Source organism: Falco rusticolus, chromosome W (assembly GCF_015220075.1).
Source record: "Falco rusticolus isolate bFalRus1 chromosome W, bFalRus1.pri, whole genome shotgun sequence".
Taxonomy (NCBI): Eukaryota; Metazoa; Chordata; class Aves; order Falconiformes; family Falconidae; genus Falco; species Falco rusticolus.
In genome coordinates this window covers 23,675,349-23,700,027 of record NC_051209.1, presented here as the reverse complement: position 1 = coordinate 23,700,027, position 24,679 = coordinate 23,675,349, and the positions used below count along the sequence as shown (strand labels likewise).

Below are 24,679 nucleotides of genomic sequence, written 5' to 3'. Positions count from 1 at the left end.
AAAGAACCAAAACAATTGCATCCCTTATAAGTGATTTGTATTTAATTAGAACATACTTGAATACTGCTGTGCTAGTACTGTTTTATGGAAACACTTTCTTCACTCATACTAGTGAAGATGCTAATCACTTTCTTCACTTGTGGCAGTATTTTCATTATTCATGCCTGTAGTCCAACTATACTTGTTAGAATTAAATATACTAAATTGATTTTAGCAAGAAACATGAATGCCAAAATAGATGACCTAGAAGGGGGAGGAATAATATTAATATAGAACATAGCAGAAGTAAATAGCATTCAGCAAAATCTAAACATGGAACATCATGTTTTTACCAAAGGACATTCCCCACTATGAAATATAGAATGGTTTGGGTTGGAAGGGACCTTAAAGACCATGTAGTTCCAACCCCCCTGCCATGGGCAGGGACACCTTCCACTAGACTAGGCTGCTCAAAGCCCCATCCAGCCTGGCCTTGAACACTCCCAGGGATGAGGCATCCACAGGCTTCTCTGGGCAACCTGTTCCAGTGCCTCACCAGCCTCACAGTAAAGAAGTTCTTCCTAATGTCTAATCTAAACCCTACTCTCTTTCGGCTTAAAGCCATTACCCTCTGTCCTATGGCTACATGCCCTTGTAAAAAAGTCCCTCTCCAGCTTTCTTGTAGGCCCCCTTTAGGTACTGGAAGGCTGCTATAAGGTCTCCTCAGAGCCTTCTCTTCTCGAGGCTGAGCAACCCCACCTCTCTCAGCCTTTCTTCATAGGAGAGGTGATCCAGCCCTCTGATCATCTTCATGGCCCTCCTCTGGACTCGGTCCAACAGGTCCATGTCCTCCTCATGCTGGGGGCCCCAGAGCTGAATGCAGTACTCCAGGTGGGGGGGGTCTCGTGAGAGTGGAGTAGAGGGGGAGCATTACCTCCCTCGACCTGCTGGCCATGCTTCTTCTGATGCAGCCCAGGATTTGGTTGGCTTCCTGGGCTGCAAGCGCATTTTGCTGGCTTGTGTTGAGCTTCTCGTCCACCAGCACCCTCAAGGCCTTCTCAGAGCTGCTCTCAATCCATTCTCTGCCCAGCCTGTATTTGTGTTTGGGATTGCCCTGACCCACGTGCAGGACCTTGCGCTTGGCCTTGTTGAACTTCATGAGGTTCATATGGGTCCACTTCTCAAACCTGTTAAGGTTCCTTATATGAATACACACATAAATGCTTTATGGTAGAAAAAAAACTTCTTTTGCTTCTGTATTTTACAGGATTGTAAAGAAAGAGTTCAAATACCAATCTTCTGCCTAGAGTCAAGATCAACTGTATTCCGAAAAAAACTTTTTAGCCTGTTACATTATGTATTTATATCTTAGAACAGAGCTTTCTCTGCATATTATTGTGTTGGTAGCCTTTTAAATTTTTTTAAACTAGCAAGTATGATTATTATGTTGGTATCAATATTGATTTTGTACTAACACCTGCAAAATAAAGAAAAGCCACTGCAACAAACCCTACTACTCATATACTTTTCTAAAATTCACATTGCTGTGTATGAAATTAGTCAGTGACTTTTGTAGTATAGTTATAGTAACAAAGTACCTCACCTTAAATATCAGAGCAAGATGATTGGAGTGTTTCTCTGCATTCCAGGGAGGTTTAGCACAAGCCATTTCTATAACAACACAGCCAACACTCCACACATCACAACTCCTACCATATTGCTGACCTCTCAGAACCTGAATAGATAGATCAAAGCTCAGATTATCCACTTCAAAGTCTCTTAATTCTAAGTAATTTAGATTTTAAAAAACAAACCAACAACTAATAAAACATCAGTCAAGCGCATTCTGATCATCATTTCAGTTTGAGAGCGTGATCAGTGATGTAAGTGACATAAGATTTATACATTGTAGAAAGCTAGTAAATAAAATGCCTGATCAAGGGGCAAAGTATCTTGAAATAGCTTTTGACCAAATGGTCATTTGAGCTTTAATAACAATACTTATTATGTGTCTTGCAACAAACTACTCAGAACAACTTTGACAGCAAGAAACAAATGTCATTATTGCCATTTTGGAATCATTCCTATTTTCTAGAACAAGTACATTTAAAACACATTTGAAGAATTTACAGCAATTTTCTGTTATTTGGCTGCATGAATTAGCTTAAAGAGTACAAACAAACTTTTTGAAGTAACTCCCAAAACTGGTTTCTTACCTCTGGTGCCATAAACGCAATAGTTCCCAACAACTGTCCCTGAAACTCCCCAGCACCAGTTCCTTTTGATGCCAACCTGGCTGCAGCTCCAAAATCAGCAATTCGTAATCTATGACCTGTGCTGTCAATTAGCAAATTGGCACCTGTCAACAGCATAATAAAAATATTGCTAGTTGGCTTTTTATTAAAGGCAAAAGGATGAACACTTTTCCTCCCTCTGTTTCAAAGCTATAAATAGGTTGATAATCCCCACCCACAATGTCAAGGAAATGTAAAAAATCAAGGATAAAGTCTATATAACGTCACTTTTCCCTTATGCCTGAATGATACTGCACACAGCTTGAGGCTGTCAGAGAGATTTAGAGAAGCAATCACACTTTCAAAGTAGGGCAAACACAGGATTCTGGAACAATACCTGGAGATGGAATAATGAAAGAAAGTGGTGACCTAAAATCCTGGAGTTTTTCATTGCCTGCAGGCTCCCCGTGAAATTTAAACTTATTTCATCCTTAAGCAACTTTGAGTTGTCTTGAAGAGAATTACAGAGCAACTGAAAGTTTTTCCTATTTTAAGAAGAAATATTAAAAGACATTTGCCATTGCTATGTTGCTACTTATCTTGATATCTCTCCAGTTTATGGACAGCTATAGTGACATTACAGGGAGAAGTTTAGTAAGACTGGTATTTTCAAAGAAAGTCCACATTTTGTTTGTCAAACAGTACAACTGTGTTTATATTCAATTAGGATGAAGGAAGAAAACCCATCATAATATTCCTATACATTAGAAACCTGACCTCTTTATTTTGGCTTATTCACAGATTTTACTGTCATTTCAGGGTATTTACATTAAATTAACTAACAATCTTCAAAGCTATATGGCAAATTCGTATTTTATTTGAACAAATTCAGAAAACTAATTTTTCTAAGCCATCGGCACAGGTAGTAAGTATCCCCAAGCATAGTATGAATGTTCTGATTCTTTTCAGTAATTAAAGATTCTTAAGTATAATCAAGACAAACCCAACAGAAATAACACTCTTGAGATGGTATCCAAGAGAAGCAATGGGTCTCAAGCCAAAATAGGTGCTGCTTTCTGAATAGTCCTTTTCCAAAGACATTCTAAATAATTCTCACCTTTAACATCTCTATGGATTATCTGATTCTCATGGAGGTAAGAAAGGCCACGTAACAGTTGATCTGTGTAATTAATAATAACAGATTCTTTGAAGGCTCCATATTTACTTAACAAATGAGCAACTGAACCCCCTAGAAGATAAAAAAAAAATACAATTTATGACCACTTATATTTCATATTAGTAGAATGAAGCACTGCCTCCTAAAATTGGAACTTGATATTGATATTCCTAATTCCCTTCCTTTCCTTTCCTCCCCACCCCCCCCCCCCAATAAAGTTAAAGTTCTATAGGCAAAAAGTAATATACTTGGTTACTTAATTACTTTTTACTTGGAACTGTACACATTACAAAGACATAAGTCTTTATGCTTCCTAATATTTTCATCTGTCCTTAAAAGAATGTACAAATCCCTTAGCGTACAAAGTACTGTTGTTGATAAAGAACTACATATATTTATATCTACATTTTGCACTAAGGTTTTCAAGTAGTAGAACACTAGCTTTCTTTGGGGCAATAAGTATGTGCAGCCTCCAGTAAGTGTTCCCTCTGAGGATCTTAATTTACTTTTGTTATCATCTAAGTACAAATATATAGAAGCAAGTATACAAGCAAGGAAAAGCAGTATCTTCCTCTGTTTTCCAAAAGCGATATCTAGATCCTCAAATTTTGGATTTCCATTGTGCCTCAAAGTATTCTAATATAATTTGGGCTTGAATGAGGTAAAGAAAATTCCTGACATTTCATTATCTAAATTAGTAGTATTTCAGAAAAATTATACTTAAGAGTTAAACACCCTTAGTTCTGAGAAAATATTTTCTGTACTATTGTTTGTAATAACACATACTTGGGCTTTGCTTGTTAGCACTTTGGTATTGCTAAGTAATTTCTGCCAAAGAATGTAAGTTACGTTGCAATATTTTCTTTATAAGAAATAAGGATGTATAAAACACCAAATCTAGTCTTGGTAACTGGACTGCAACAACATATAATCCCATTCATAAAATTAATGAAGTTCCTTTTTAAAAAAAACAAAAAACTCACTTAAGCTGTTCTGGAAGTAACTTTTCTACCGGTTACCAACAGCAATAAAAATCTAAGTTTGCAAACTGAAGTGATGAATGGAATAATTTGCAGTACGAAACTACATAGTTCAAGACTAATTTGATACTTTCATTTTCTTTGGCATACAGTTGTTTACCTGCCATCCATTCAATAAAGAGGTTATAGTTACTCTTCTCACAGGTAGCACCCAACATTCGAATAATGTTAGGATGGTTCAGATGACTCATCATCCTTATTTCTTCTCTCAGTGCTTCAACTACCTCTTCTTGCTCAGATGATGTGTTCCTAACATATGTTACCTGTTTTGAAATATGGTATTCAGATTTATCTTACATAATTACCAGTCCTGTAACCATCCCCCTTCAGTACAGTAAAAAGAATGAATGGGTTTCTGTCCCTTTTCACCATCTGGAAACAGCAAGTATTCTTTTATCTCAAGTCCCTTCAGCTGAGACCCTATATCTTCATTTGAGAAAGTCATAGAAAATTAAGAGTGTTTTTTCTGGAGAAATGCCAACAAAAATCTCTCCAAGGGTGGGGTGGGGAAACTTCCCTCTTCACTCTCCTCTGCTTAAACTAGGAATTATTTTTTTTTTTAATAATTTTCTCCAGGTGTTGAAGAAAAGGAAGATAGATAAGGCTTAAAACAGGATTCTGACAATGATGTTATATGTAAGACTTTTTACCAGATTAACCATACTATCTGTTTCATAACTAAACTGCTTATCCCAGAAAGTCAATGGGCAAAAAAAATTAATAAAATAGCCAATCAGAAGTCCAGAAATGGAACTGGAGCCAACCCCAGCTCTGACTCATAGTAAATCTGAAATAATAGTATGTTGCAGAGAATTTCCCCAGGCCTCAGAATTGTCATCATCTCTTCAGGAGGAGCCTCAAGGACCACATGGACAGTCCTACTCTTTCACAAGCAAGAGAGCTTCAAAGGAGAAATACCTGATGACAGATATTCTTTCCCTAATTAAATGTTTGGAAATTGCCCAATTCCATAGACATAAGTTCATTTTAGAATTAATAAGAAAATGTTAGGTCCAAGATTCCCTCTGTGTTGATATCACTGATTCATACCTAAGGCACCTTAAATGTGGAAGATTTACTCACATCTAGAACCTTACCAAATCTTAAGCAAATCATGTGCATTTGGGCCTCTCAGTCATATTTTTGTATTGAATAATTTAAATATTAAAAATACTTGCTTCAAAGTCAGCTGTTGGATCAGAGGAAAGAAGCATTAAACTACATTTCCTGTGCTTAAACTCTTTTAGGAAAAAAATCTTGACAAGGGAAAATTACTTTTAATAGCTATCTTTCAAATAGAGCATCAATTTGGAATCAAGGGACCTGGACTCTATTCCTGTCACTGTCACTGATTTTTGAACTTGATAAAAACAAAAATGCATTTGAAGAACTATGAAAGAAAAGGGGTGTATAAAAAAGTATGTCGTCCCCCCCTTTTAAGGAGAAGTAAAAGAAACTGAAAACATGTTAATCCCATACACATAAAGACTGTATTATGTATCATGTGAGCACACGCAACAGGGAGAAGAGGAATTAGGGAACAGAAGTCAGAAAGCTTTTATATTTAATATTTCAAATAAATATTGAAAAACAAACAATATATTCAAAAAAGTGAAGTATTTACCTGTTTTATAGCCATTAATGTCCCTGTTCCTACATCTTGAGCTTGGTAACAGGAAGAGAAAGCTCCAAGACCAATTTGCTGACCTTTAAGCCATTCTGCATCTTCTCTGTAATGGTGTTTTGCTTTGGTATGTCCAGGCAGGGTTTCTGGTGTCTGTGAATTAAATTCCAAATCAATCCCATGTTTACTAACATGCACCTAAAATGTAGATATTCTGGAAGGTTATGAAATATCCAAGTTTATATGCCTCTCTTCTCCCTTACAGTTATTTGTACTGTATGTTATACATGTTTCAGTTGAGACCAGAACACCAGTGTATTCCTTAATCCACATATTCCTACTGTATGTAAAGAACAGAGGGCCTTCTCTGTGTTACTACCTGAAGGTGAAAGGCAAGATGTAAGGACACAAATAGGAGCAAGACTTTTTTTCTATTCTTGATTTCATGTCTAGTCAAGGTTTTAGTCAGCACCTATAGTAAACACAAACAAAATCATGTTTTCTACTTAATTTATTTCTGTCATTTTATGCTTCACATGTTGTTACCTCATGCAAAGGGATCACAAAACCCAACATTTCATTCCTCTTTCCAGTAACTCTACCAAGTCTCTTACCTGCAACCTCACAAACTTCCAGCACCTGTCTTACTCTAAAGTCAATACACTCAACCATTTTGTGAACTTTTGTAAAATACTCCTTTCTTTCTCTATTCTTATTTCTTATACTTTTGTCTATTTGCAAACAAACATTTTTCCTGATTTCTAAAGTATCTCACACCTTCTCTCTCAGGATGTGCTGATGGTAAGATCTCTTCCTACTCTATCTGCCTCTTCTTTCAGAAACTGATTTGGTTTTGCATAATTGCCTTCAAAGTAAATCAGCATTAAGACTCAGTACAGTTCTACTCCTGCTTAAAACCTTTGTTCTCATTTCTTGTTTCCCCACTTTTACACTTTCTTCTTTCCCATTTTAAAAGGTATACAACATGATGTCTCTCTTCCAAATACTGTCTCTAAACTTAATAAACACGGAAAGATCCTGTTAGCACTCTCAACTGGAAAACTGTTTATACTCCAACTTCTATGAAAGAGTATTGAGTCCCTTTGTGCTTTATATAACTTTGGGAATAAAACAGCACTGCTTTATAAATTCAGTGAGCCTCAGTTGAGACATGCTAAATTACCATATGCATACTTACATCCTGCTGAATGATTATGATATCTTCACCATTTTCAACATGTAGTTGGGGAATTATTGGCAGGGCATCTTGAGATGCTGACATTGCCATAGCAATAGCTAAAGCTTCCTCTTCTTCAGCTTCCATCTTTTCCTCGCATTTTTGATTATGATTTACATCATCTTTGTAAGTATCATAATTTTCTGCCTGCTCAAGAGAAAGAACTGCAACTTCAGACTTGAATGTAACTGTGCCATCACTTCTTGGCACAGAGGCCTTGAGCAGGTCCTCAATACTGGAATTGAGCTCTGCATTAACATCCAATTGACATTTCTCATCTACTGGTGTGAACACTGTCTCTTCACTTGGTATAACCGCACTGCTACTACTATTGCCATCACACTGCAAAATATCATTCAGGTCAAGTGTCATACTGTTGTTTGAGGTTTCTCCCTGCTTGTTCACATTACTTGGGGTGGGTCGTGATGGCTTTGGCCTGTGTATGTGACTGGATGGCAATGGCCTGGCTTGGGTAAGGACTTGAGAAAGTTTATCCAGTTCTTTATTTTCAGAACAGTTTCTCTGAAACCAGAGAGAAAGTTTCTGCTGTGTTTGAGGAGAAGGTGAGGGGATTTGGCAGGGAACAAATCCCTGAGGTCTGAGTTTAGAGACATCTGTTACAGTGCCAGCTAGTACAGATGGGTTTGAAGGAGACAGAAGCATTGGGAATAGTGACTGAGAATGACTGGATGAGGGAGAAGAGTTCAAACACTGATTGGGGGTTTTTCCTTTTGCTTGAATGGCTGGCTTTGGTTGCTCAGTGGTTACAGATGAAAGTCCCACAGCAAGGCTAGCCAGCATCTCAGAAGTGTCCTCTGGACTGGCACTCAGTTTTTTATCACTTAAACTTTTCTCATCTTTCCTTGATAACTGGACAGTATTGTTAGGAGTATTACTTTCTGTAGCTTCTGAAGAGTTATCTGGTACAGGTAGCTGCAAAATTTTTTCATGTTGACATTCCCCAGAGTGCATTTCTTCCATGCCTAGCTGGATGGCATCTGCAATTTCCATTTCATCTGCTATTGCCATCAGACGTCGACGCATCCTTGCATAATGAGTTGAGCTTGTCATACTCAACATTTCTAACAGCTTTAAAAAAACATGGGGCACTCTTGCCACCATTCTTGCTGCACTCAAAAATACTCTGCGCGATAGTTTTCCAACCATTGAGTGGGAACTGTCAATTGACTGCAAGGCAAAATTTAAGAGGGAGAGAAGTTTCTTATACCTGAAAGTTAAAAAAGAAAAAAAAAGAAGTGTCTTATAAACTGATATGCTCTAGTTAAATAGTGCCAAGAAAGCCATTACAAGATAACCTATTTAGCTGTCAGTTCTGCAGTAGAAAGCAGACTTACTGCTGCGCTGGTGCTTTAAAATTGTTTCACAGGTCAGAAGTTAAGAAATGCAACCATTTACTCTGTAAAGTAGGTGCACTTTTGCATATAAATATACACTATTTGTTTACAGGATTCAAAACAACCAATTTTTGAAGAAATCACCAACACCACATTCAACTACAAAGAGTAATAGTCACATAGTGTAAGTACCTGTCTACTACAGTATCAGCCTGTAAAACACCTCCACAGACAATGTGGGGATAAAATTCACCAGGAATTTCCAACAGAAGTCTATCTATTAGACAAAGTCGCCCCAGTAGCGCTTGCCAGTTGCTAGACTCAGTTTGGGTTCCAAGAATACAGTTTAAGACATAATCAACACCACCAATACCAACAGAGCCTATAAAAAAAGTTGATAAAATAGGTATTAGACATGTTCACAATCTAAATAAAGATCAGAACTATATCATACAGAAATATACAGTGTGCGCCCAAATTAACACCACCCTCCTCCCCAAACTGCTGAGAGCAACACTGTTCTCTTTGCCATGCTGGCAAATATTGGATAAAACCTGTATTAGATTTTAAACAATTCAGTATATTTGCTTGCAATAATAATTCAATTATATATGAAGAGATATTATTACCAGATTTAAGTATTTCTCTCCCAACTGCCAGCTCTCCTGCTTGGTCTTTACACATCTCCAATAGCGTTGAGACTGAAAGTTGACTTGTTCGACTATAAGAAATTAAACCAAAAAAAACAACCAACTTTGAGCAGATGCTTTGAAGAAAAAACATTTTAACCATTACATTTCAATAATCATTACCTTAGAATTGTGTTTGGAAAATTATTTAACATCATTTTATTCCAATACACTTCTGTAATCCTCTATCTGTAAGCTACCAATATTGTGACATTTTTTATAAGAAAACTTCCAGAAATGTAATGTCTATCACTAATAAATAAAAAACCCAAATAGAAATCAGCTTCCCCATTTCTCAAATTCTTTGAGACTTTCAGGCAATAATCTCTTTACTAAAAGAAATTAATTCAACTGCACATTACGATCTCATCCTCTTGCACAAACAGGCCAAATACAGGAATCCAGCACCATAAGGAACAGTTCTATTTCACTTATACCTTTAATTTTAGATTTTCCATTGCTAAACTATTGCCAGTGAACCTCTAGTTGCAGTTTCAGAAACAACGCTGCTTAGGAACTAAACCAAAAGAGACAAAAACCAACCGAACAAAAAAAATAGCAGTCTGGTGGACTTCTGCATCTACAGCTGAAGAAATGGTTGGTCTGGCAGAGCAGACAGAGTAGCTTGGGAGAGGAAGAAAAGGCTTATTCAAGCCAGAACTGCCAAATGCATTCACTCAGAATAGCCATATACTAACATTACACTATGAAGTAAAAAGTAGCAGTGTTATGTTAACACTTCATGACATAGATGTACAACAGCTTTTGTTGAAGTAGGAAACATATATATATATATTAAAGATACAAAATTTGATGATTGGTACTTGCTGACTGCTTAAAGGGGAGTCATGAGAATTAAACCAAAGCAATATTAACTGAGATGGAGGCGATGGTTGATGACTGCACCCAACATATCTTCCTTTATTTTAAGGGGAAAAAAGACCTTATGCAAGCAAAACATCATTTAAGAACCATAAGTGCTGGAAAAATATAAACAGGTGCCTCCAAAACCTACATCTTTCAAGACAGAAGTTGGTTGGTAGCAACTAGACTTTAACAAAAACATTTATACATATGATCCATACATTTTATTTCACTGCCACCTATAAATGATCTCCTAGTTCCATATAAAATAGCAACAAATGAAACTTCAAGACATTTCAGTAACAATCCAAAATGAATTTGAAGTTCATGAGACACCATACCTGTTGGCATCTGCACATTTAACTAATACCATCTCTACAACTGGTTTGAGAAGTTGCTGTAGTTTAGTCCTCTCTGCTAAAGTATGACAAGGAGTATATAATAGCATGGCTCTTAAGGTTTTCTAAGAGAAAAAAAAATAATACATATGAAATCAAATTAGCCACACAAATTTATTTTAAGAATTGTAAATAATTCTATATAAATTGCATTCAAAATATCAGCAAAATTTTCAAAGAATAAACAGCTTACTATATATTCACCATTAGAATTAGTCATGTATTCTTTGAGATTGGAAAGAATCTCATCATACAAGTACTGTTAACACTTAGTGCTGTAGCAAGCATTTCCTTATATTTGACCAGTAGACTCATGCCATTTCACTCTTGCTATTTTGTTCAACCCGCTTTCAGATGATGGTTAAAAGTTATCAGTAGTGCTCAATTATTAGGATTCCTGACTCATATATCTCTTCCCATTCAAAAATTAAGTAATTTGGAAATTACTAGAATATGAGTAAACAGCTACTTACTAAAGCAGCAACATATACTTTGTAGACAGGGTCGGCACAGACCATGGACAGCACACTGCAGCAGGATTCTACCACCACATCTCCTGAGATACTGGTCTGGGATGACCCACTAACTGCTCCCAAAGCTCCAGCACTTGTGTTGTTTCCATTGCTACTTCCAGAATTTCCAGTGCTTTCACCATTAGCCAATAATAGAGCACCACTAACATCATGGGAAAGACGTCTAAGTGCCATCTCACGTATATTCCAGTTGTGAGAAAACAAGCAGCCAACTAACTCCATTCCAAACACCTGCCAAAGAAAAAAGCAGCATTACAGGAGTCAGATTGAATAAAACTGCAACTTAAGTACTTAAGAAGAGCACTCAAAAAGATCAAATAAATGTTTCTGGTGAAAGACCACCTTAAGAAGCTTGACAGCAAAAATGTGCCAGAAGGCAGCGTGTTAAAAAAGATTCTGTGATATCATTTATGATGTTTCATTTCTAAGTGTTCAGTTCTCCAAAAACTCTGCTAAGAGAAGTGGGGGAATGGCTTTATGGATGGTTTCATTCACTCTGATTTTTAATTATTCAGTATGGAGTTCGTTTCTATACACTGATATAAACAACCCTGAAAGCAAGGTCTGGCTATACCAGACAAAAATTACAGCAGACATACAGGTAATACAAGTTCTCCCATTTCTTTTAAGTATGTGATCCCTTCTCAGTTGAACCCACCTCTAGAGTAGAGGTTATTTTGATCATTCGGCTCCTGCAACCCAACTTGGGTAACAGCAAATGCCAAATTTGTATTTATGTGACACTTGCATAACCAAAATTAGAATTAAGAATACTACATTTTATTACACGGACCTTTAATATGAAGCCTGAGATGAAGTCTAAAACTGAATACCCCAGTGAAAACAAGACTGAAAAACCTTTTCTTCTGATGCAAGTTAAATATAATTCTTTCCAATAATAATCAACCATAAAGCTGATGGGATTCAGAATAAATTTTTGAATTGTTGATTTGAAAAATCTAGCAAAACAGTTTAAAAAAAAATATCAGTTTTTACATTTGAAGCTTCTTTTACAAAGTAAAAATACCTGAATCCATGGCTCAGCTAAATTTTTATAGGCAGAAGGGATCTGCTGGACCCCATGATGAGTAAGGTTAAAATTGCTATCTTGGGTTCTTCTCTGTGATCCAGCTGTAGATTGCTGCTGAATTTGTTGATGAACCACATGGAGAACAGAAGAATCCACAGGGCTTGGCAATTCATGACTACAGATTAACAACAAATAGCATGCATTAGCAAATAAAACATTTACCAAAGTAAATACTTTAGCATATTTATGAACATCAACTTAGGATCCAGAAGCAGATAGTTTGTTATACTCAGACTGAATCCCTACCTATAGAAATCATGAGATCTCCATTTAGATCTACAAAGAGGACATATAAGTTGCTCTCTGTTTCTTCTGCATTCTTCTGCCCCTGGAACACAGCAACAGGATAATATGTATTTCAGTTTTACATTGCATAAAACCAGAGGATGGCATTATTATTTTTAATTTTTACTGAGAAATGCCAGTTTCAGGATAAACACTTCTGAACTGAACCATGTGCAGAAGCCTGTGCATTTAAATGTTTTTACATGCAGAAACACTTCAGCTTAGCACTACAATTTAATATTAAAAGTTATGAATTGAAATGCAGGGGTTTGGTTTTATGCCTCAAACATAAGTAATACTTTTTCAAAAGTATTAAAACATGGGAGATAGAATTTTATTTGTTAAAGCAATCTAATTAAAATACTTTATTTAATGCAATATATAAAAACATACTCCATAATTCACTATATAATCCTAGTAGAATACTTTCATGCATTCTAATGACAAGTCACAGAGGGGTAAAATCTGTTCCTAGCCTTGCTCTAATTGGACATGATCTTCTCACTCAGGTAAAAGGCTCAAACCTCTAGCCCTGCAGTTAACTTCTTTCTCAAAGCATTCACAAAGCAAGCTGTAATTTGATAACTGATAATAAGGTATATATTGATACCAATGAATGATACCAAACTCTCAAAGAGCTATAGTCATCACTTAAGAGCATGTTTCTGTAACTTTTAAAACAAACAAAAAACCCTACCAACACACAAAATTATAATACTTCTGCATATTTAGTCACCAGAACTTAATGAGACAAAGATGACAATGTACATATTGACATGCAGTGGTGGTGTAACTTGTTCCTGCAGCCATCTTCACACACAGTTAGGCTCTCTTCATCCAGCATGCCTAACAAACAAATGGGGCACATCTGTTCTTCTTCATCCTTCATACTATAAAAAGAAATACTTTTGATTGCAAAATGGCATATCAGAATTCAGAACAGGTTTAACAGTGAAAAAGATTAACTTTATTTTGAACAGTCACTTCTGAATATGCTATTCATTACTCATTTTATGATGATGATGATTCTCCTAAACCTTGGTCTGAATAACTGAGCAACCAAATTTTCAGAAGCACTTACAGACAACACTTTGTTGAAATGAAAGAGAACATCACAAAATGCATGACATCTTTTCAAACTAGGTCAGACACCAATTGGAGATTGAAAGGACTAGCCTCGGGCACTTATTCCCCCCCCTCCCCTCCCCTCCCTCTCCCCCCCAGCTTCTTGAAACAAACCAATCTTTGCTTTTTTTACTTTTCCTTTGCTTTTGAAAAACTAAGACATTTTTAGATTTTGAAAGTTATTGTCCTGGTTTCAGCTGGGATAGTTAATTTTCTTCTTTGTAGCTGGTGCAGTGCCGTGTTTTGGCTCTGATGTGAGAACAATGTTGATAGAACGCTGATGTTTTTAGTTGTTGCTGGGTAATGTTTATACTGAATCAAGGACTTATCAGTTCCTTGGGCCCTGCCAGCCAGAGGGCTGGAGGGGCATGGGAAATTGGGAGGGGACACAGACAGGACAGGTGACCCAAATTAGCCAAAGAGGTATTCCATACCATATGACGTCATGCTGGGTATATAAGAAGGAAGGGGAGGATGTTCAGAATGATGGTGTTTGTCTTCCCAAGTAGCTGTTACACACGATGGAGCCCTGCTTTCCTGGAGATGGCTGAACACCTGCCTGCCCATGGGAAGTGGTGAATGAATTCCTTGTTTTGCTTTGCTTGCATGTCCGGCTTTTGCTTTACCTATTAAACTGTCTTTATTTCAACCCATGATTTCTCTCACTTTTTTCTCTTCTGATTCTCTCCTCCGTCCCACTGTGGAGGGAGTGAGCAAGTGGCTGCATGGGGCTTAGTTGCCAGCCAGGGTTAAACCATGACAGCTACATGCAGGTTTTTTTCCACACTCTTTCAGAATAGAGTCACAAGATAGTCTTCAGCCCAGTACAGAAAACTGTAAATACTATTTGATGAATGTATGTAAAACTCAAAAATTCAACAGAAGAGAACAGCCACTCAATAATTTTCTGCCACTGAGAAACAGATGTAATCGATTCACATAAACACTAATATATCTACATATCACATGTAGATTTTTTTAAAAAAAAACAAACCACCACATTTCTGTTTTACATGTTGGTTCCATTTTATTTACCTTACCTTAATTTTTAAATGGCTATAACCAGAGATTTCACCAGAAAAATTATTCTAAGCTTAAACAACATGTAATAAAAAACACAATTTAAACTTCTGCATTATTGTTTAAATGTGTAAAACTTAGTACTCCTACTAAAAATGTAAGTTATAGCTGGTTCATGTTTAAAAGTTTGCAGGAACCCTGTATTTGCTCATCAACCGTATATTCTAAAAATAATTTGTGTATACATTGTCTCTATACATATATATTAGCTTCTAGCTTTTTGCAAGTGATTGACGCTAATTTTCTTTATCTTTTAAAAATCCACAAAAATAAGCTTACAGTGTAAAAATTCAGTTCCACGGCATGTATAGAAACACGAGTTTTAAATTAAAATTTATTTTTTAAGAATTAATAGTAAAACAAAAATAACTGCAAGTCACAGTAATTATCAGAACTGAGTAAGCTTTTATCTCAAATTAATCTGATGCTCAGTGTTCTCCAATACTTATATCATGCAAGATTAGACTCACACAGAATGATAACTTATCTCATTGAACCAGTAACGCAGGGAACTAATCATCAGGTGTACTGGCAAACAACTGAAAGAATCTTTCATCCTGTCAAAAATGAGAACTAATGCAGCAAAGTTCACAGTCCAATAAAGTCATTCCTATTAAAAAAAAATAATCTTCCTATGCAAGGTATATAATTAAAGGAACTGACTTGCCAAATAAACCAATTAGTTAAATACATAATATACTCTAGAACTACTTATGTAATTTATTTACAATGATGCAATTTGACAATTTGGAAAAGTAATTAAAAGACTATGGGAAATTAAGGTTACAATATGTATATCAGAATTATAAACCTGTCTGAATATATTAATCTAACTATATGCTTATTATCACAAAGTAACATATCAAGGTCCTCCTTAAGTTTTGCTTTACACAAAAGCAAGCCTCGGTTTTGGTTGCCTTCTGTGGTTTGATCTCTCTATAGGATGTCTAGTTCACTCAGTCTGCTAATTAATGCATGCACAAATCACTTGTTTAAAAAGTTAACCAATATCTTTTCAATATAAAAGAAAAAGCACTCAAGTGCTATCAAAGAATCAAACCACTTAAGACTGATAAATAAGGCATCTTTTAATATGGTATAAACTATGAAAAACCATAATCGTTTAACAACTCCCTTATAGTTTACCCACTCATTTTGCATTAAGTGGTTTTTAAAATATATTCTTAATTAGATATAGATATATAAACCCCATGGTTTTTATATATGTTTACACAAACAGTACATTTACCCAGAAATTTTCAGTATATTGTCATAGGCCCAAGCATTTCTCCAAAGTAGTACAAATTTATTAGGACAAGAGGAAAAAAATGAAATTCTGTTTCTTCATTTGTCAGCATTTGCACAAGTACTATATTTGAACAAATGCTCACAAACAAACAAGTTTCCAAAGTTAATGTATACGTTTCAGTCTTGAAGATGATAATTTTCATTTCTAGAGTTTGTTTCCCAAATTCATAAGAGTCAAAAAAATTCTTTTCACAGCTCTACTTAACTTTTTACAAACAGAAAGTATAATGCCCACTTGGTATGACTGTGAATAATGTATGCTTGACTCTTGATTTGTTTGCAAATACAGAGACTTAACATGGCTTGAAACGAAAGCAGCTTTGAAAAAAAAGAATGTAGGTGATTCTAAGCCTCAAAAATTAGAAAAAAATACACAATAAAGTTTTTAATTCCTTTAAAGAAATACTGACCTGTTTTCTGAACTAGATGTAGAAGTACTAGATGATGACAATGTATGAGAATTTGACATGCGTGAGACAAACTTCTGGATGGTGTTACGAGATGGAGCTTTGATCCTCGAGCTACGCCTACTGTGATATTTCTGGAACAAACTCTCAACCTAACATCAGAAAAAGATGGCAACAGTCATATTTGTGCTATGAATAGCTTGTATTTAGAAGGTAATATTACTGAAGCTTAACTACTGCTAAGAAAGACCTGTTTACCTTCACAATAATGCATTAGCAGTATAGCAGGAATTTCAGAAGTCTTACTAATAAATAGATCACAAGAAACTTTACAACAAAAACCTATTTACTTATTAAAAATAGCTTTAAGTATACACACAGTTACTTCTGAAGATCCTTGTTCTGTTTACCTTTCAGCTAATCAGTGAGACACATAAACAAATTTGAGTAGAAAATCCAAGATTTGAATCACTTGCTAAACTACAGCTCTCTACTAATTCTTTTAGCTATGCCTTTTATTTGCAGATTTTTTTCCTACTTGCAGGGCTCTTGAACCCAAATTAAAGATATAATTAAAAACATATATTCTTGCTGCTTTGAAATGCAGTAGTTCTCAGCATTTTTAAGATAATGTTCTAAAGACTTTTACATGGAGTCTATTTTAGGTCTGCCATTAGATCTATTAGAAATCTATCACCTCAAAGTTCTTCAGCATCTTTCTCCAGAGCATTGGGTCTGAGGGTTCAAGCTGGAAGACTCGCAACATAACAAACAGCAGATGAATACAGAACATCCCACGACCACAGCTACAAGTCTGCAAAGAAAAGTATATGCTAGGGCTCTACTGAATTGATAATTACATAGATCATTAAGTTCATCATGAAGACATATACTAGCCCCCTCCCCCCCTTTTTTATTAGAAACCCAAAGCTAGTTAATGCAAAATATTTCATATATAGATAGTCATATCTTCTTGCATGGCCTTACATAAAATGTGAATCCCAAAAATATTATTCAGGAATATGTATGGAAAAGTAGACAATTATAACACCAGTTCTCTTGATACACACACACCCCCTTTTTTTATTTTTTAAAATCAGCTGAAGTTATTGCTATGCTTCATACTAGAAGGAATTTATGCATACAATCATCATATACCCATAACATGACAACAATCAAACTTAAATGTTTCTGTTTATTCAGAAACCTAAATGTTCCCCAATACACCATCACAGCAGTACTATGGAAGTCTCTGAAAACAACTTCACTATGGGTATTAATGAAATTATCACAGCATTAAAAAGAATTGTGTCATGTGCTCGTCATTTATATATCCCATGAATAGAGAAAACATAGCATTTCAGAGTGAGAAACTAGGAAAATGAAGTGGCCAAAAATACTTAAGATATACAATTAGAAGCCACTGCTAGGAATGAGAAATATACAGAATATTAGTAATTACTTCCAAGAGTATTTTTCTTTTTAAAGATAAACTAGACAAAAGTAATACTTGCTACATATTTGAAAAAATACAAGCTGATCATTATATTAAACAATCACAGATTATATCTTTTAAACATTACTTTATAGAACTATTTGCAAGGGTTGCGACTAACTTGGTCTAATTTGGTTTTGTACAGTTTTCCAAGATTAACTATAAATTAATAAAAGCTACAAACAACACAAAAATGTTCTCTACCTGAGGCCCAATAAACACTCTGTATTTATTATCAGGGCTGTCTCCTCCAATTAAGAAAGAGTTGGGTCCTATCTGCTGCAGCAGGTACAGCCTGGCTCGCATAACTTTGTTGACACGACGATTTGTTTCCTCAGGGCTGTATGGAGAGGAGCCATCTGGAGATGGGGCTCCTCGAGGTGGTGTTATTCGTCCACTCTGAAACTACATAAGCAGTTCCATCATGAGCATTTCCAGGACAACAGTAAGTTTAACTATGGGTTGTCTGTCTGTCCATCATCCCCCCCCCCATGACATAGAATGAGAGAGTCCCCAAAATCTGAAGAAACTATAACCTGCTTAGACTATATGAATGTAAAATTATTAATTTTCTTTCATGCCCAGAATTCAAGGGCAATTCAAGGGCAGAAGAGAGGTGGGGTGAGTTGGGGTGTGTCCATCCAGTCAACAATCCTATCCCCAAGGGAATATACCTGCCTGGAGAACTGACATGCAAAAAACTACAGGGGGACACGGGCACCACAACCCAAAAAAACCAAAAAACAATCAAAAAAGCACAAATCAAACTCCTGGCACCTCTTCATGCAAAAATCAAGCTAAGAGAACATACATCTTCACAACTGAGTACCTATATTTCTTCATTTATTTCCTACAAATAAAAATTGAAAGCAGGACTAAATTAAGAAGAAAAGTCATACCTAAGAGGAAAGAACAAAATTCCATACAAGAAGTATAACATGAGATATGCAGAGCATATCAAGTGATACCCTGTCATAACCCCTTTATATCAGCATTTTGCCTACCCAGAAAGGATTAGATACCAATTGTTCTCTAAGCAAATATTGCGGTATATAGCCAAATTAAAAATTACATCACAGCTTACAACTTACAGGCACTGGAGATACCCTTTTTCTTCTAACACCTGGTGATTCAGATTTAAGTGTCCTAGAGGATGATGAAAAGCTACTAGGAGAAGGACTACGTCTTCCTTTCTGTGTAGGTGAAAAAGCAGTGCTTTGTCCTTCAGCCCGAGGCTCCAGAGAGAGTTTGTTCATTTCCAATCCATCTCCTTTCCTAGGGATAGGTTTCACCACCTTGCAGCAATTAAACCATATGTTAAAACTACAATTTGATAATTTTACATTAAAGCAAAACAAATTCATCAAAACTTGTTTAGCTAGCATTATAATTAAGCCATTATTTAGACATTCAAAGTTTGCATATTCCCCAGGTTCTAACATTAACATCTAATAGGGGCTATCTTGTTAATCTATACACAACACAAGCAAGAACCTTTTTCTTGTCCATTTGTGCCACCTATTAGACTTGTGGCAGCGACTGATTTGATTGTCAAAGTGCTTCTGTAATTGTCATTCATGGTATCTCAGAGGACAGCAATTCTCCCATTTGGATAGTAGGAGCCAAAAGAATATTTTTTTTCTACAGGTGTTGTCTGCTTATTTAAGAGCTATAACCTTGGATCCATCTGTTACATACAGTAAGTATCAGTTGATATATAGCAGGATTGCCATTTCTACAGCACAATATGAACACTTGCTGCAAAGTAAAATTACTTTAAACCTGGAGGCAATACAGCAAAATTAAGGTGTGCTGTGCCCTATAAGAACCATGGGCAGCTTTTCTGCCTGCAATACAAGTAAAACAGCTACACTGCATCTGGTATCTGAGCTAATCATTTAACACATTGCTGCACTACGTGAACAGACACATGTGCTCAAGAAGAGTGAGCACATACACTTCTAATACAGTGCTTTGTTGCATAAACACTGAATTTTGACACTAAGATATGGAATATTTCAAGACAACTTTCAGCTGCTTGCCCCTCAGACCTACATAATACATGAGAAGAGTAAGGCCCCATGGAATCAAATTAAAAGCAGTCACAGCAGGCAGGCAGTTTTAGTTCTACATTTCCCCATGTCTTAGAGGCTTGACTCTAAGTTGGAGGGAAGCTCCAAGTAACACTTCAGATTAACAGAGCAGATCTCTCCTAGAAAGCTGCAGAGGTCTCAAATTTAGGAAATAAATAAATAAATGAATGAATAGATAGATAGATCGATTAATTAATTAATTAATTAATGGAAGGAGCTTTCCCTGCTCAGGGTATGCAGAAGAGACATCCAGCCTCAATGCCTTTCTACCTGATGATTTGAACTGCATCCACAAGGTCAAAATACTATTTTAAACTGAAGCATTTAACTCATCCAGCTGAAGCTGTTCCACTATCCAAAAATGCATTTAAATTTCAGCAGGCTACAGGAAGAAGAGGACAATGAGGAGGCTGTAGCCTAGCAGTTAGGCATTGCCTAAGAGAGGAAAGGCCTGTTTTTACAGCCTTGAGCCAAGCACTGCTTGTTTTACCTTAAAAAGTCACCATACTGAATGTATTCTTCTTACAAACCTGAACTTTTCAGAAACCTTTGTTGTTGTTGTTTTAAAATATATTGCTATCTGATTATGAAGACAAACAGGATAAAGGAAAAGTATGAAAAGCAATGCAGGCTGTTGTGGTTTTTTTCTTCCTACTGATTACTGTAATGCTTTTTTTCTTTCCTGGACAGCCCATAGGCACATGAATTTGCATTTTGACAAGTTACAGTTATCAGTTGCTAGTGCTTGAAAAAGTTTAAATGTGAAATGGTAGTAATTGAGAAACTGGAGCATCAAAATTTGTATTTAAATACCCAGAAACCTCAAGGGAAGTGGGCTGAACAAGGAACCATAATTTCAAGCTATGCAGTAACCAAGATGCATTTAAATTTTTTTTCAATTAAGAACTGGTTTGTGTTATTCAAGGTATTTCTTTTTTGGTGTACTTGAAGCATTTTCAATGTTCCTATGACAGAAAGTTACCAACATAACCCTTATTTCTGTTCTAGAAAAGCTGCCCCCAAACACTCGTTTACTGCATCAGATGATCTCACCTTTAAATTAGCACTCCCATCAAATGTTACACAGGAGTCATACTGACCAATGCAACTACACTTAAACATAATTGCTATTAATTAACCAGCATTATACTGAATATGCTAGTGTTAGAATCTTAACTGTGTTTAATAAGTTTTTGGTTTGATCTGTCTGAAATTTCTTATTACTACTTCTGAGCCATTTATACAAAAGCATTACCCAAAAAGGCTAATAGGAATATTCTGGCATCCAAGTTTTAGTAGAGTTGAGACTTATGTGAAGGAGTTACTCAGATTTGATTTCTCTGGTTCTAATAAGCTTGCAGTTTGTATATTAATCTAGCAAAAAAAAAAATCCACACACATTAAACATATAGAAAATGTTAACATTTTCAAACAAAGGAAATACGAAGTCATGAAACCCTAGAGAATGGAGTACAAAGCACTACAGTGCAGTTTTACACTCAAATAGTCTTTATCTAATGAACAAGAGCTACTTTTGCTGTTGACATTAGAGGGCAGTGTTGCCACAGCACAATCAGCAGCACAGCAATATACTTTTTTAAAAATAAAGCTTAATAAATGCATACATTTCAGAAAGTCAGCCACAATTTCTTGTTAAACAGCTCATAAAAAATGAACAAAAAGTATCACAATTAAGAGTCTGCACACTGTTAATGATTAAAAAGGTTTCTAAAAGAAAGAAGTTTAAGGGATTTTTATTTGTAATAGTTGTCACAGATATTGCCCTTATTTCCGTGCCACTTACCATAGGACCTCTCCTGCTTCTTCTTTCCAGCCATTCATGCTTCCAGGCTGGCATACACATTGCCTTGAGTTTCTCCCTGATCATACGCTCTTCTGGGCGGTCATCCATCTTCTGCAACCCCCTGAGGGTTTCTCTATTCTCCATGTCACAACTACAGCAAAGAAAAATATATTGTAGTCATAGATGCAGTTATTTTTAGTTAAGGTATAATAATATAGCGTTCTTAAGCTTTGTGCCATCCTGTTCTTCCTCTCCTTAAAATGCAGCTACTAAAACATTTTCAACTGACTGCAGCAAGCCTTTCAAGTTATGACTAATTTGCTAGTCTGCAGTTTGCACTATACCTGTTTTGAGGGGTATTTCTTTAAAATGTGTGTATTGCTTGTAATGTTGGACACCCAGTAAAGAGGAATGTCTTGGCAAATATTAAACCAATACAATAATTACCCTGTATGTCATGTCATTCACCAAAAGTTTCAGAAGTGTTGTGATCGTTCATGCATGCATTGGCAATTCAAAGCTTGCAATCTATTTAAAGAAAAAATTATAAAATTAATATAAATGGTGAAAAGTTTCCATCTTCAAGGGATTCACAATCATGAAGCTATGTATGTAGTGCCTCTTCCTATACATGAACACTTCCGCAAAAAAAGAGGACTTGTAAACTAATACACAGTATGTTTAAACCAGACACAGAAATAATGAAAGTAAGGCTAGTGTCCTTGAGAATTGCTTTCTGAGTGACTGATGACTCAAGAGCACTTCAAGTCAGCTACAATTGTAGCAAAACTCACAGCAAGTTCATATCTGTAAAGTGAAAGTATAATTCATCTAGGATTGTGCTTTTTTGACCTACAGCAAAGTAATTGCCTGTGATTGCTGGCAACAACAAAGCAGCAAAAAATACTGTCAGACACTGAAAAACAAATATGAATGGTCTGGAAGATTTCCTGATTCTGTTGAATTATCAGCTAAATCACCAAGAAAACCACATTCTTAAGCAGCAGTACATGATCCCCTTCCATCTTCTTGAAGTTAGCCATCTTTAAAAATAAGCAAGCTTAAGCTAACTTTCAGAATAAAATTTTGTTTCAAAAATAAAATCACAATTTAAGGCTATATAATAGTTACAATGAGAAACAGTTGCATATTTACATTACTGCTTTCATGTATGCAGTCTTCAACTTCTAAAACTTCTAGCTATTCAGTTAAAACTACATTTATGCACCATATGATGATTACAACATATTCCCTACAACATTCACTGCAATAAGATGTTAAAATTACAATGCTTATCAGCAATGTATTACTAAAGTTAATTTATCACAAATCCCTACTTTGAAAAATGAGAAGTTTTCACTGGTCAGAAGGAGTAGTCATTTTTTTTTTAATAGACACAAAGGAAACAAAGTATTCTGAGACAGGAAATAACTCTTCCTGTTCAGTGCTGAAGTGATAAACAGATGGATACTGTAAACAAACTTCATTTTCTTTCAAGCAATATCTAAACCTACTGTTAATAACCAAATTTAGACACTCAGAACTGTCTAGCCATTAAAGACTTAAATGTTTATAAATAGAAAAACAATCAGTCGAAAAATTAATATTTTTTCAGAGGTTAAGCGTTAATGTTTGCTTAACTTCAAATCTAATGCAAGTGAAAAGTTATTTTTGTCCCAGCACTGAATTTCATACTATTGCTTTCTAGAAAGAGACAAAACCTAGCAATTCTTCATGAAAAACAAAGACATTACAGAAGCAGGTAGAGTACAAATGAAGAATGTGCCTAAAAGCTTAAAGTAGGAGAAAAAAACCTGTATTGTCTAAAAAGGGCTGATTTTACATTTTTTCCTCAGTCAAAAAAAATCAGTTCAAAGACAAAAATCTTTGTCTGCATAAGAACGGTACAGCTTCAAAATAATATAGGTGCAGGTTAAAAATAGAGTTACTATGGTTTTTATATTAGTTATTCCATGGCATGAACCATCTCAGTTGCATAAATACTTTGTATACAAGACAGAAAACACTATCCCAGCAGTGAAAGAATGATACAGTATTTCATTTGTTCATATAACCATGATTAACTTCTCAACTGATATAAAAAAAGTCTTTTAGAGGCCCCTGGACTTGAATTCATGAACAATGCAATATGACAGTGGAGGCTTCACAATCTGTACTTGTTTTCTAAAAAGCAGAGGCAACTATCTTCCGCTCACGTGACAGCTAAACTGATCTATTCTTGCCTGCACAAAGAACTCTTGTGCTTTTCCTCCATGCAGGTGGGAAAGACCAACTGAGTCTGAAAGCTTTTGCTCAGTAAATCAGTTATCTTTTTGCAGAATTTAATTATTGTGTGTATTTTTACAGAACACAGTTTCTGAAGTATTCAAAATCCCAAAACCTTCCTATTTTAACTCAAGCTTGGCTAAGACTATAGTTTACTAAATAGTCTTATACTGTTGGATCTGTGGAAAAAATATTTTTCCTGTGAATGCTCAAATTTTCCTGCATACTGCAGGACATCCTAATTTTGTAGCCTAAACCTACAGGTTTTGTTTATTTTTTAGTCTAAAGCAAAACTCATCTGTTCTAGTCAAGCTGAAGTTTGTCATCTACATGACAACAGGTGGGTTGCCAGTCCCCATATCACTGTACCACAGCACAAAAAAACCCCCCAAAACAAAAACAACCCCTCAAAAAACCCAGAGTGTACTCCACTGAGGACTTGATCCTGATCTTCATACAGCAAAAGCTATTCCTGAGTCAAGGTAACAATGTGCTTAAGTGACTGCTATGTAGTACTTTATTTGAACAGCAATGACACAGCTAAGGAGCAGGCCAAAAAAAGAAAAAGGAGGATAC

At 35.7% G+C, this 24,679-nt stretch overlaps 1 protein-coding gene across 2 annotated transcripts in view; it reads right to left on the bottom strand.

Moving 5' to 3' along the window:
- Nucleotides 1-24,679, bottom strand: part of LOC119140854 (mitogen-activated protein kinase kinase kinase 1-like) — a 67,889-nt gene that overhangs the window by 2,218 nt on the left and 40,992 nt on the right. Inside the window, exons 2-20 of one of the 2 annotated variants that reach the window (XM_037372487.1) lie at nucleotides 21,818-21,968; nucleotides 19,012-19,215; nucleotides 18,125-18,325; nucleotides 17,123-17,239; nucleotides 16,429-16,577; nucleotides 13,274-13,395; nucleotides 12,467-12,548; nucleotides 12,158-12,335; nucleotides 11,071-11,361; nucleotides 10,541-10,662; nucleotides 9,276-9,367; nucleotides 8,839-9,028; nucleotides 7,253-8,519; nucleotides 6,055-6,207; nucleotides 4,531-4,693; nucleotides 3,331-3,462; nucleotides 2,196-2,338; nucleotides 1,583-1,714; nucleotides 892-1,166 (exon numbers count right to left, since the gene is read on the bottom strand). In XM_037372487.1, the coding sequence (XP_037228384.1) occupies nucleotides 1,161-1,166; nucleotides 1,583-1,714; nucleotides 2,196-2,338; nucleotides 3,331-3,462; nucleotides 4,531-4,693; nucleotides 6,055-6,207; nucleotides 7,253-8,519; nucleotides 8,839-9,028; nucleotides 9,276-9,367; nucleotides 10,541-10,662; nucleotides 11,071-11,361; nucleotides 12,158-12,335; nucleotides 12,467-12,548; nucleotides 13,274-13,395; nucleotides 16,429-16,577; nucleotides 17,123-17,239; nucleotides 18,125-18,325; nucleotides 19,012-19,215; nucleotides 21,818-21,968 (3,895 nt within the window). In that variant the 3' untranslated portion in view covers nucleotides 892-1,160. Of the gene's footprint in view, nucleotides 1-891; nucleotides 1,167-1,582; nucleotides 1,715-2,195; nucleotides 2,339-3,330; nucleotides 3,463-4,530; nucleotides 4,694-6,054; nucleotides 6,208-7,252; nucleotides 8,520-8,838; nucleotides 9,029-9,275; nucleotides 9,368-10,540; nucleotides 10,663-11,070; nucleotides 11,362-12,157; nucleotides 12,336-12,466; nucleotides 12,549-13,273; nucleotides 13,396-16,428; nucleotides 16,578-17,122; nucleotides 17,240-18,124; nucleotides 18,326-19,011; nucleotides 19,216-21,817; nucleotides 21,969-24,679 lie in introns of those variants that run through there. The other variant, XM_037372486.1, reaches the window with a different exon arrangement.